The sequence below is a fragment of the Cervus canadensis genome, chromosome 30, assembly GCF_019320065.1.
Source record: "Cervus canadensis isolate Bull #8, Minnesota chromosome 30, ASM1932006v1, whole genome shotgun sequence".
In the NCBI taxonomy this organism is placed as follows: Eukaryota; Metazoa; Chordata; class Mammalia; order Artiodactyla; family Cervidae; genus Cervus; species Cervus canadensis.
The window spans coordinates 10,029,994-10,043,063 of NC_057415.1; the positions used below are offsets into that span (position 1 = coordinate 10,029,994).

At 42.3% G+C, this 13,070-nt stretch overlaps 1 protein-coding gene across 4 annotated transcripts in view; it reads right to left on the minus strand.

Moving 5' to 3' along the window:
- Positions 1 to 6,549: 6,549 nt before the first annotated feature.
- Positions 6,550 to 13,070, minus strand: part of FRMD3 (FERM domain containing 3) — a 329,394-nt gene continuing 322,873 nt past the window's right edge. For 3 of the 4 annotated variants that reach the window (XM_043453216.1, XM_043453218.1, XM_043453219.1), the window contains one exon: positions 8,266 to 12,011. In XM_043453216.1, coding sequence (XP_043309151.1) covers positions 11,416 to 12,011 — 596 coding nt within the window. In that variant the 3' untranslated portion in view covers positions 8,266 to 11,415. Of the gene's footprint in view, positions 6,774 to 8,265; positions 12,012 to 13,070 lie in introns of those variants that run through there. The other variant, XM_043453217.1, reaches the window with a different exon arrangement.

Sequence of the window (13,070 nt, forward strand, 5' to 3'; positions counted from 1 at the left end):
TCACTTCTGAAGCTGTTCCCTTTGTTTATTTGGCTTCTGTCTGCAGGTCTTTTCAGTGTCTAATTTCCGCCCTGACACCAGCCAGCAGAGGTGGTCTCTGGTTTAGGTTCGCTTGTTCAGTCAGCCGTGGGGAGGGAGGGGCACTGTAGACAATTGTCACCGGACTGTGTGGGGAGCACTCACAGTGTTCCGACCACACTGGGTTTGCCCCCGCTCACAGGTGTGTGCTTTCCCCGTCTACACTGCTCAGGCTCCAGGTTGCTCTACAGGGAGCGGGCCCTGAGTTGTGTGCGGTTCCAATTTTCGGGTCCTCCACAAAAGCGCAGACTCGGTTGGGCCTGCGTTTTGTGCCTTCCCCTGCCCGAGCAGCTGAGGCAGCCAGGAGCTTGACGAGCGCACTCTCGCCCAGTGCGGTGCGCCTTCTCCCCTCCGCGGTCCCAGCCTCAGTTCCGGGTGCGCCAGTCAGGTGAGCCTTGTGTCTGTTCTGGGGAGCTGGCCTCTAGGCGCAACCCTCCTGGTGGATGTCAACCAACCAGAATCTCTGGAAGTCTTTGGTTAGAAACTGGAAGCCTGTGTGCAGTTTGGTAGGGGATGCTGTCTCTGGGGCCGAGTTTGCCCCTTTCCCCTTCCCCCTGCCTCCTGCCTCCGGTGGGGAATGAGCCGGTCCGCCACCGGCTAGCTATTCTCTGGAATTGCTCAGTCCCTTTGTTCTGCGAATGAGCTGGCAGTGTCTTCGGTTAGGGCTTTTCGCTGGTTAATTTTCTCTCTCTCTCTTGCTATCCCACCGTTTAAGTTGCAATCTCACGTTAGCTCCCTCCGATTGCCCTCAGGGCACTCAGGCCCGGTCCTTACCCTGAGCAATGCCGCCAGCTCCTCTCCATTCCACCCCCACTTGCTGGTGGCGGATGTGAGTGTCTGGGGTACTTTTCTGCTGGGAGTTGCTTTTAGGCATGTAATCGGTGGGTTTTATTTATTTTTCCTCCCAGTTAGGTTGCCCTCCGAGATTTGAAAACTTACCCCAGACCCACCAGTGAGAGGGTTTCCTGGTGTTTGGAAACTTCCTCTATTATGACTCCCTCCCCGGGACGGGTCTCCGTCCCTAGCGCTTTTGTCTCTCTTTTTATCTTTTTTATTTTGTCCTACCTCCTTTTGAAGATGATGGGCTGCTTTTCTGGGCACCTGATGTCTTCTGCTAGCGGTCAGAAGTTGTTTTGTGAAGTTTGCTCAGCGTTCAAATGTCCTTTTGATGAATTTGTAGGGGAGAAAGTGGTCTCGCCGTCCTATTCCTCTGCCATCTTAGCTCCTCCCTATTCTTCAGTTTTAAATTTTTAATTAAAAAGAGTAATAATAGTTCCTACTTAATAGGATTATTGTGAGGGTTAATTAACTGTAAAGTGCTTTAAAAAAATACCTGTGCTGATGCTTCAGAGCTGGGCTCCAGGGACCAACTGGCAAGCTGGCCTCCCACCACAGGCTGTGGTGCCGTCCCCATGCAATACCTCCTTTCCCCCGGGGCCAGCTTCCACTGCAGCTGCCTGCACTGCCATGATCTGGACTTCAGTTCTGATGCACAGAGTCCCCTCAGGAGACCCCTCAGGGACACCTGGGGCTTCAGTCTTCTGTGTGTGTGCACGTGCATGCGTGTGCCCGTGTGCCTGGCACTCAGACCAAAGGCTCAGGATGCGTGGTGCCCACTGTTGCCTGACTGATCTCCCGCACATTTTGTTATCTTATTGGAGGACACTGACATAACACAAGTTTCAGGATATTAAGAATGTCATGATGTGTGAGCAGAGCATTAAACCAAACCTTTGAGAGCAGGGCCCTGTTCAGGTTCACAGATCACACGTGTGCCCTTGAAACCACTCCTGAATCCAGTAGTTCTCAGTCAGGTGTCATCTTGCCCCTCAGGGTGGTCTACCTTGGATTCTAATTATGTGGGATTCCAACTGAGCCCCTGAAAGCAAGAGTGACAAGATACATTAGCATCAAAAGTAGGCCCTAGTCCTTTTTGTGCTCTCGGGCACAGGGAATTATCCAGTGGAATCTTCTGGGTCGTTCCTGTCCTGGGCAGTTCCTATGCCTGCTGTCAGCTATACTTCCTGTCCTCAGGCGAGCTGGACACCTTAAGTGATGGGAGAAGGAGTGGTAACAACAATGGACTTGGAAATTGCCAGGTAAGACTTTGTTGCCCAAGTAACAGGTCTGGTTTAGGGTGAGGTACAGGGTGCTCTGGGCTTCCCAGGTGGCACTAGTGGTAAAGAACCTGCCTGCCAATGCAGGAGACGTGAGACTAGGGTTCGATCCCTGGGCCAGGAAGAGCCCCTGGAGGAGGGCGTGGCAACCCACTCCAGTATTCTTGCCTGGAGAATTCCATGGACAGAGGAGTCTGGCGGGCTACAGTCCATAGGGTTGCACAGAGTCAGACATGACTGAAGTGACTTAGCATGCATGCATGCATGCACATAGGGTGATCTGCTCCACGGTCATTCAAGGATCTAGGTTGCTGGCAGGTACTGACATCCAGTGGATCATAAAGGCTCACATTTAGTCCAGGGCTTAGAAGTGATACAGATCACGTCTCATTCAAATTCCAACGGCCAGAACTTGGGAATACAGCCATACCCATGTACATGACGGCTGGAAAATGTAGTCTAATTCTGTGCACAGCATAAGGAAGAAATGGTTTTGGAGCTCCCTTGCCAGCCTCCAACTCTTAACTCTCACATCCATACATGACCACTGGAAAAACCATAGCCTTGACTAGATGGACCTTTGTTGACAAAGTAATGTCTCTGCTTTTTAATATGCTGTCTAGGTTGGTCATAACTTTCCTTCCAAGGAGTAAGTGTCTTTGAATTTCATGGCTGTAATCACCATCTGCAGTGATTTTGAAGCCCCCAAAAATAAAGTCAGCCGCTGTTTCCACTCTTTCCCATCTATTTGCCATGAAGTGATGGGACCAGATGCCATGATCTTAGTTTTCTGAATGTTGAGCTTTAAGCCAATTTTTTCACTCTCCTCTTTCACTTTCATCAAGAGGCTCTTTTGTTGTTCTTCACTTTCTGCCATAAGGGTGGTGTCATCTGCATATCTGAGGTTATTGATATTTCTCCTGGCAATCTTGATTCCAGCTTGTGCTTCCTCCAGCCCAGCATTCTCATGATGTACTCTGCATATAAGTTAAGTAAGCAGGGTGACAATATACAGCCTTGACATACTCCTTTTCCTATTTGGAACCAGTCAGTTGTTCCATGTCCAGTTCTAACTGTTGCTTCCTGACCTGCATACAGGTTTCTCAAGAGGCAGGTCAGGTGGTCTGGTATTCCCATCTCTTTAGAATTTTCCATAGTTTATTATGATCCACACAGTCAAAGGCTTTGGCGTAGTCAATAAAGCAGAAATAGATGTTTTTCTGGAATTCTCTTGCTTTTTTGATGCTTCATTGGATGTTGGCAATTTGATCTCTGGTTCCTCTGCCTTTTCTAAAACCAGCTTGAACATCTGAAAGTTCACAGTTCACATATTGCTGAAGCCTGGCTTGGAGAGTTTTAAGCATTACTTTACTAGCATGTGAGATGAGCAATTGTGCGGTAGTTTGAGCATTCCTTGGCATTGCCTTTCTTTGGGATTGGAATGAAAACAGACCTTTTCCAGTTCTGTGGCCACTGCTGAGAGTTGGACTATAAAGAAAGCTGAGTGCCAAAGAACTGATGCTTTTGAACTATGGTGTTGGAGAAGACTCTTGAGAGTCCCTTGGACTGCAAGGAGATCCAACCAGTCCATCCTAAAGGAGATCAGTCCTGGGTGTTCATTGGAAGGACTGATGTTGAAGCTGAAACTCCAATACTTTGGCCACCTGATGCAAAGAACTGACTCATTTGAAAAGACCCTGATGCTGGGATAGATTGGGGGCAGGAGGAGAAGGGGACAACAGAGGATGAGATGGTTGGATGGCATCTCTGACTCGATGGATATGAGTTTGAGTAAACTCCAGGAGTTGGTGATGGACAGGGAGGCCTGGCGTGCTGTGGTTCATGGGGTCGCAAAGTGTCGGACACGACTGAGCGACTGAACTGAACTGCCAGCCTCCACCACAAGAAATTTGTAAAAATGGGAGATTTTGAGTAAGATGTGTATAAGCTCCAGCCCTCCTGAGACAGGCATGTCTGTTGGGCAGACTTCCCCAAGAGGCAGCTTTCTAGCTGTGATTCCTTGGACTTAATAGTATTTGGTTCACATTATAGCTTATGTTTTAGGAAGGTCATGCATGGAGTATCTAGCATCAAACAAGTGTTAGGATGACTGACACCTCTTGTTGTAAGTGAGTAAGTTGGTTTTGGCATAACTGTCTTGAGTGTACTTCGTGTTACTCAGTTGCTCACAGTTAAGCTGATCATCATCACTTGTATGTGCTGATCGAAGTGGCAAATTCATGACTACACAGGTAAAAGCAACCTTGAGATTGTTTTAACTCTCTACCTGTTTCACATTAAATAAGAAATTCATCATTACAAATGGTAAACAAATTGAATGTGTAGCACTAAATATCCAATGCCAGAAACCTCATTTAAAATAATCTTCTGTGTCATTTATAGTCCCACACCAAAACCCATGATTTTTAATCTGATTCTTGATACAAGTAGGAGATCTATGACTACAGGGCAATAATCCTTCCCTGTTTCACCTTATCCATATTTAAGAGGAAACAAGCTGGAGGAATTGTTGAAAGAGGGCGTTCTAGCTTATGAGGCAAAACCCTAAGATAGAGCATCTGAAAAGGCCCTCATTAATACCCATTGCTGTGACATATTCTTTAAAAACACCCCCTTTCACTCTCAAAAAGAGTCCTGGTTTAGACAATAAACAGAAACCCTTAGAACCAGGGAGCAGTACCTCTCTGTGGCCACCGCTCTTCAGGGTCTGGTTTGCAACTCTGCAGAGCCAGCAGCCCAGGGTTTTAAGGACACTGAGGCTGGCTGAGCATGGAAGGGAGCTGATTCACACCACGGAAGTGACAGCAGACTGACCCCTAAACCAGGATGCTGTGTTTTTAACTTACTACGAAGACTATGACTGCCAAGCAAAGTGGAAACCAATGTTGGTTTGTTAGTATGTTGTCTCCCTTAAATTGTAGTCTTCTTGGAAAGCTCAAAACCCTTGGGATGATCAAAATCACAGTTCATGTGGGTGAGGAGCTCAAGATGAGCCGTGTTAGCTGGAGGAGCTGCTGTCATTTGCAAGACAGGTTTTAATACTTGGTATCCATACAAAGCATATGCTGTATCCTATTTAAAATATAAGAGTTTTCCTCTGCAATCAGGAAAAATGGATTTGGTTCTTGTTCCAGAGATTTTTGAGGTCAACATCAGCTGCAAATAAAGAAGAGGGATGTGTGGCTCCAAGAAACCTCCTGTTCTTTACTAATACAGGAAGTCTCCCACATATAGTAAGTCCCCTTCAAGTTGTGAACTTTCAAAAATGCGAACGCACATTTGCATATCCAGTCATGTAAGTTAGTTCACGTGTCTGGCGTACATTGTCATATGCATGCATCCTCTAAGGTGGTTGTACTTTTGTGTGCTTTACAGAGTACAGTATCTTTATATAAAGTCCAGGATGTTTGGAAGCAAGCATAAAAGCAGTGGTGATGTAGCTGGTACTGGCAAGAAACATCAGGAATTGGAGGCCCTGAGAAAGGACGAAGAGAGACAAGAGGAAGGAATAACTGAAGAACTGAAGAGGTTCATGATGCAGGAAATGGCAAGGGGATTTTCTCTATTTGAGGAGGCATTGTTAGTTTTTAAGGTACAGGACCTGAACTTAGAATGGTACATGAAGGCTGCAGCAGCCGTTCAGAATGCAATCCAGCACTACTGTGTCATCTATGATGAGGAAAACAGAGCTACGAGCCAGATATCACTGGCTTGTTTTTTCAAGAGGACAGGCAGAATTGAATCCAGCAAGGAACCAGAATCTGTTCCATCAACGTCAGGCATGAGTGAAATTGCAGCTTGCCCTCCTATTGCTAACGGTCCTTCAGCTCTGCCATCTCTCACCTCCTCCTGCCAGTAACCCTTCTTGCCTGTTCACTTGAGGCCAGCCCCTGTGTGCCCGCTGTTGTGTTGTACTCCTGTACTCTTCAAGGTACTGGACTGTTAAAAATGTCTGCTTAAGTTTTTGTTTTTTTAATGTATTATTTGTGTGAAAAGTATTATAAACCTCTTACAATTCAGTACTATATAGCTGATTGTATTAGTTGGGTACCTAGGCTAACTTTGTGAACTTATGAACCAATTGGACTTACAAATGGGCTTTTGGAATGGAGCCTGTCGGAGACATACTGTCCTATGTCCCAAGTTTCCTCACCCAACTCTAAGGGCTGTCAGGGCCCATATCAGTGGCAGACATCCTCTGATGTGTGAGGTTCAGCCAGGAGCAGCCTCCTCGGCTCCTGCCTTGCTTGCAACACTGGAGGTGACAGGGAGCCTGAACCACTCCCCAGCGCCCACCCCACTTCTCCATAGACAATATACACAATGGCCAGAAGAGGATTAAAATCAGCTTTATTGACGAATTGAAGAACACAGCTGGGATCTGAGGCCCAAGTGAGGTTTTTTCCATCTTCTCTGAAGTGATGACAGCTGAGCCCATTGGGTGGGGCTCACCAAACTTACCCACCCCGCTGCAGACCGAGGCTGGAACGTGGAGAGCTGAGTCCTGGGTGGGCTCACCACGGGCAGGTCCCGCTGGGTTTGTTTACTGCAGGTAGACTGGAAGCCCCAAAGCAGGTCCAAGAGAAAGAGAGAGAGAGAGAGAAGAAGCAGGAGGACAAGTAAGCAGGGTCCTTTAGCACATTATCTCCACCCAGTAGAGAAAGGTGGTCCCAAGAGTCTCAAGTTCATCAACCACAACCATCCCAACTGAGGTCACCCCGGTGGGAGCTTCTCCCCAGTACTTTCCTTTCATGCTGTACTGTAGTTAGGAGATCTTTGCCTTGATTGGCTGAGCAAGGGATGTACGAATAAGGAAAAAGGTTTCTCCCAAGAGGTAAGGCTGGCTTAGGAACCTGGACTGCTCAGTGAACAATTGGCCAGAGGCTATTTTGTATGAGCCTCCCAGTCGGCAGCCACAGTGCAAACACAGGTGCTGGCTAGAGCTGGTGGATTCGGGACTGACTCCTAGCATCTCACACCTGAACACTGACCACCAAACTCCTTTTCTTTGCTGTGCTCTGGTCCTCGGACCCCTGAGGACTGCTGAGGAATGAACTGGGCAGACTTCACTTACCCCTAACCTCTGGATGGGTGAAATGGATGAAGGGGGTCAAAAGGTACAAATGTCTAGTTATAAATAAGTCCTGGGGATATAATGTACAGCTTGGTGATTCTAGTTATGGTTCTGTGTTGTATATCTGCAAGTTACTAAGAGAGTCTGCAATCTTAAACGTTCCTATCACAAGGGAAAACAAATTAACTCTGTGAGGTGATGAACAGTGACTAAACTTATGGTGGTAATCAGTTTGCAATATATACACATATCAAAGCATTACCTACCTAAAATTATATACTGGTATGTATCAATTATATCTTGATAAAACTGAAAAAAAAAAAAAAAAACAACCCACTAGGCCACATAGCTAGGGTGTAATTCAGCTGGACACCCATGGTGTTCCTGGAGTAAAGAGAGTCCCTTTGACTGCATTCAGAGTAACTGACACCTTCTGATCTAACTGTCAGGTGTGAAATCATTAGCTTTGTGCCAAGCCAAAGCAAGAGGGTCTTTTAGGTCATGCATGCAGGGAAGACAGGGGTAGAATAGGAAAATTCTTCCAGGGCCTGTGAACCGCTACATGTTTAATGGCACGTCTTGCAGAGTCGAGTCTGACGTAGCTCTCTCTGGCACAGGAAGTAAGGACATACTGCTACCCCTCTGAAGTCCTCCCTCCTACCTGTCACATAGAAAACCCCTTTTCTGTTTTTCCCCGTGCTTTTCTATTTCTATCTTGATGCTTTTCTATTTCTATCTTGATGCCACTGACTATAACTGTCTTCCATATTTGGATGCATTTCCAGTGCATTCAATATTTTGCCTTTTAGCATGGGTGACTTCTGCAAAGTGTTAATCCCATCCATTAGCCATTCTTTTCATAGTATCACCATTCAAGGGTGACCTCATTTCATGGCACCAGATGGTACCTTTCTGTAGTTTCCAACAGGCTATTTGTACAACTTTACTTTGAATAAGACTGAATGATTGCAGAAACATTTTTTCCCCAGAGTATTTTTATTAGGGATTCCTGCCACCATATTAACATATAAAACAATCTGGATGTTGACACAGAAATGCAAATTTCACTGTACAAAGATAAGGCTCCAACCATAGGTAACGTGGCCCCCAAATCTCTAGTTTTTCAGTGAAATCAATCATTTTGACTTCTTCCCAGAGTTGTCTTTATATTAGACAAACCACAAAATATGTTCCAGATACATAACATTTTACAGTATGTTCCAAGCACAGACAGAAATACACAATACTTCACCTACATTTTTTTCATATCCAACTTGCATTAGCACTAAAGATTGTGTGTGTATATGTATTTGCCATATGTGTGTATATAAAACCACAAATGTACACACAGTAGTTTTCATGGAAAATTGAAACCTTTGAGACTGTGGGTTTTATCCACTATGTTATCAGAGAGTGAAAATGAATAATACCATGTCACAAATTCCTCAGTTGGGGATAAATAAAAACATCTGTGTATGAAGGGCATATCAGTTGTGTGTATACAAACACACATATATACATATATTCATATATAAACATGTATATACCAATAATATGGAATATACATATACTCACACACTTGCTTTCAATTCTGTAACTTACTATATTATATATCCTTTATCTTTGGAAGCAGTCTTCTCCTCTTTGATTCAGGCAACTGGTGACTGTTTTCTAAGAAAAGCGAGTATTTCTAAAAGACTGATCTGTCCTGACAAAATGGCATTTCAGGATCTGAGTTTTACTTTTGGTAGCTGTTGTTTAAATTCAGCAGACCTTATCCTGTCAGATCCTTCACTTAAAAATATTTCTATTCAACAGTGAAGTTTTTGCCTAAGAGATGTTAGCTGGAAATGTTAAAATTATATAGTCATTACTCCTTAGTATAAATCCACTTGGCTAGACTATGTGTGATATTTATCCTGTCAGCACTTTTCAGTGTTTATGACGCATAATATATTCTATAATTTTAAAATGTTATTTAATATTAATGTAAAAGGGCAAGGGCTGGATGATTTGTTATGGTTAGAACTTCAAAGAAAATGAGATTAAGCATGATTAGAAGAGGGAACTAATTTTCTGCAGACTATACTGGCACATCCTCGTGTCAGAAGATATGACTTTTAAGTCATAAACAAGGGGGGAAACCACTTCAATTTCAAACGTGATCATTTGCAAACTTTCCAAATAACCTACAGAAAATATATTTCTATATTGGTATCAAATTTCAGGTATCAAATATTCTTTATTTAAAAGAAAAATCAGTCACCCAATGCACATGAGAAAGACCACCCTGTAAACTGAATAGCAAATTATAGTATAGTTTGCTCAACTGAAGTCTTCATGAGCTGACTTTTAAAAATTTATTTACAAAATTAAATGTCTAATAAAGCACTCAGGGCTCCACGAATGAGTAGAACTGGAATGGCCATTTTGGAAATTATACTAATCATAGAGCTGAAGTTAGGAGAGATTATAGATAGCCCATCCCATGAACACATTTCATGTCTTCATTTACATTTTATGGAAAAATCACTATGCTCTGTGCCCTAAGCTCTGTACTGTACTCTCTTTCACAGTATTGGTATGTACTCTGCATGGAAGGCTTCAGAGCCTTTCTTTCTGTCATGGATTCAGTGGTGTGAAGGAAGGTACAAGAGCATTTGTCCCACTTACTATCTAGTTAGGGGGTCATTTCACTACTTCATCCAAGCTGAAATGGTATATTATCTAATGAATCCCCTCCAGTTTCTTAATGAGAGCCCCAATTATGAATGAGTTAAGATCCTAAGGAAACCAGGAAAGGGAAAGAGTATAATGACCACCACAGAGGAAGATCATAGGCATTTATCAAAAAGCCAAGATCATTCTCCTCATATTCTTTCTGACTCTTTTTCTCTTTCACACATATATAGAATTCTTTTAAAGCTTCTTCCACAGAATCTCAATGAATGGCATGAGGGATCAAAAAATGTGCCTTCAAGTTTCTCCACTTTTATTTAGATCCACTTTTAGACATATTCATGTCCACTTGGACAGCGAGTATGCTGTTCTTTATATCATCCAGTACCTTGCATCACCATCACTTTCATAAAGTAGATCATTTGTCTACCACCACTTGCCTATCAGTCTCATCAGAACTCGTTTTGCTACTTGCCATTTGTCCAATTCCCATCTGCTTCCACTCTTGGGTTAATGTACAATAATACACAATTAACTAGCATCTCCTCTAACTATTTTCCTTTAAAAGTTTCACTTTCTTTTAAAAACATTCCATTGCCTCAGCCAACATATATGGACAGAATGCAAATGAAAGTAACATCATCTTGTCCAAATATTTTGAAAAATGGACCACCCTGTGTCCTCTTGATGCTCTCAATTTCTACTTCCTCCAGTTCCATCATCCGTTTCAGGAGCTTATTTTCTACAGTGTTTTTCTACCTATTTTTCTATCTCATATGCAGATAATAACAATTATGTGATTGTTCAGTCAAAAATATTTTAAAAAACAAACCAGTGCCAAGACATTAAAAATTCCTGACATACCCTTTGTGCATTAGTCTTACAATCTGTACACTTAAATAACTCCAGGAAGCTCCTTTTTTTTTTTTTTTTTTGCTAAAAATTTACCAAAATATTTTGAACACATAAAAATATTTTAAAAAAACGAAAACAAAAGCCCAGCATAAATTTAGTTGTATAGGCATTGGTTAGAGGACATTGTTCTCACTAAGGATTATATTCAAAAAACTTTCCCTTGGGTTTTTACTAAAACTCTGATTCTGAACCTTATAGCTTGTAATGGTGCTATTAAAAAAAAAAAGAATTTATTCCGCTCAATGTATTATAATAGATAAAGAGTATGTCTGTACTATAATAAAAAATAAACATATTTTTGGTTATTTAGAGGTCATCTTCCTGACCTATAACTAAAATAACTGTGTTTGATTTAAACTTACTTGCAGTGAATTATGGAAAGCTAACTTAAAGCTCTGAATAATCAGTTATGAGTAAGAACACCTATTGATGGTCCCATGACCATTCAGAACCAGGCATTTGCTGGAAAAAAAAAAACAAAACCAAATCACTAGTATTGAATATAGCCCTTAGTCATATGAGAAATGAGCTTTATGAGCAACCCAACATGTAAAGTACGAGGTTGACTTTGCCAGCCACCCACTCCTTGAGAGGACAGTAGTATTCATAGTGAAACTGCTCAAACTCAGGCGTCTGGCGGATTTCACATAAGAAGGAGAGATCAATACCTGACTCCAAAAGGAGGAGGAGCAGGGGAAATACAAAGAGCAGCAGCCCCAGGCCCACCACAAGGAGCCGGGAAAAACTCTTGACCAGTGGGTTCACCCGAATAGTGCCACTCAGAATGTCATAGCTCCATGACAAAGCTTGGCGAGCCTCCTTCATCTCCTCTTCTTCTGCCATTAAAAAGGCATTTTCATCTGCTTCCAGTTCCTCAAATGAATCTGTGTCTTCTCTTTCCAACTCCAGCCTAGATGGACAGTCAAAGAGCATGTCAATCTCATCATCATCAACCGGGGTAGGGAGCAGGCTGGCACTTGGGTTGTATGCCAGTTCAGAGATTGTCAAGGGTTCTTCTTTTATTTTATCTTCCTCTTCACTTGATGCCTCTTCATACTCATGGGGTTCCTTCACTGGTGAGCTGGAGATCAAGGGGGCAGAAACATCTTCTTTGGGCAATGGAACACCTGTAAAGAGACATAGTGTTCTTAATTTTAAATTTCAGGTTTTCTTTCTCCACAAAGATCTGTAATGGAAACAAACCCAAACTAATTACTGAATGAGAGGGAATCCAGAAATTGTCCTGTAGAATCCTGATTTTTAACAAAGTCATTTTAGGAATAGATCCTATACTAGAAATTCTTAAGGTCAACATGTTAAACCCAAAATAACCAAAATGCCTCAAATGGTTGGCAATATTTACAACATTTACATGTGCAATTATCATCTGAAAAGCCTCCAATTTTGGTCACATTTGCAAGGACAAAATGACAAGAAATCACTATTATAATTTTGAGTATTGTCTTTTGGAAGTCAATACTGTCATCCAGTACAGTATTATAGTAAAATTAGAGTCTACTATCCAATAGCATCTTTTATTATGTTATGTATTTTTTTGTCTTCATTTTAGGCACAATTTTGTGGTTTCTCATTTCATGTAATTGCAATCATATTTGTATGAACAAATTTACATCGAGCTCCTTTAGACATTTTCTATGTTGACATAAACTCCTACTGGTAATTATAATGGTTGCCAAATATTCTGTTTAGTTAATACAATAATAGTTGCCTAATATGATTAATAAGTTAATATTAATAGTTAACTATTAATAGTTAATATGAACTGTTAATAGTTGCCCAATAATAATAGTTACAATCAAGATTGCCAGGAGAAATATCAATAACCTCAGATATGCAGATGATACCACCCTTATGGCAGAAAGTGAAGAGAAACTAAAGAGCCTCTTGATGAAGGTGAAAGAGGAGAGTGAAAAAGCTGGCTTAAAACTCAACATTCAGAAAACGAAGATCATGGCATCCGGTCCCATCACTTCATGGCAAATAGATGTGCAAACAGTGGCTAACTTTATGTTTGGGCTTCAAAATCACTGTAGATGATGACTGCAGCCATGAAATTAAAAGACGCTCGCTTCTTGGAAGAAAAGCTATGACAAACCTAGACAGCATATTAAAAAGCAGAGACATTGCTTTGCCAACAAATGTCCATCAAGCCAAAGCTATGCTTT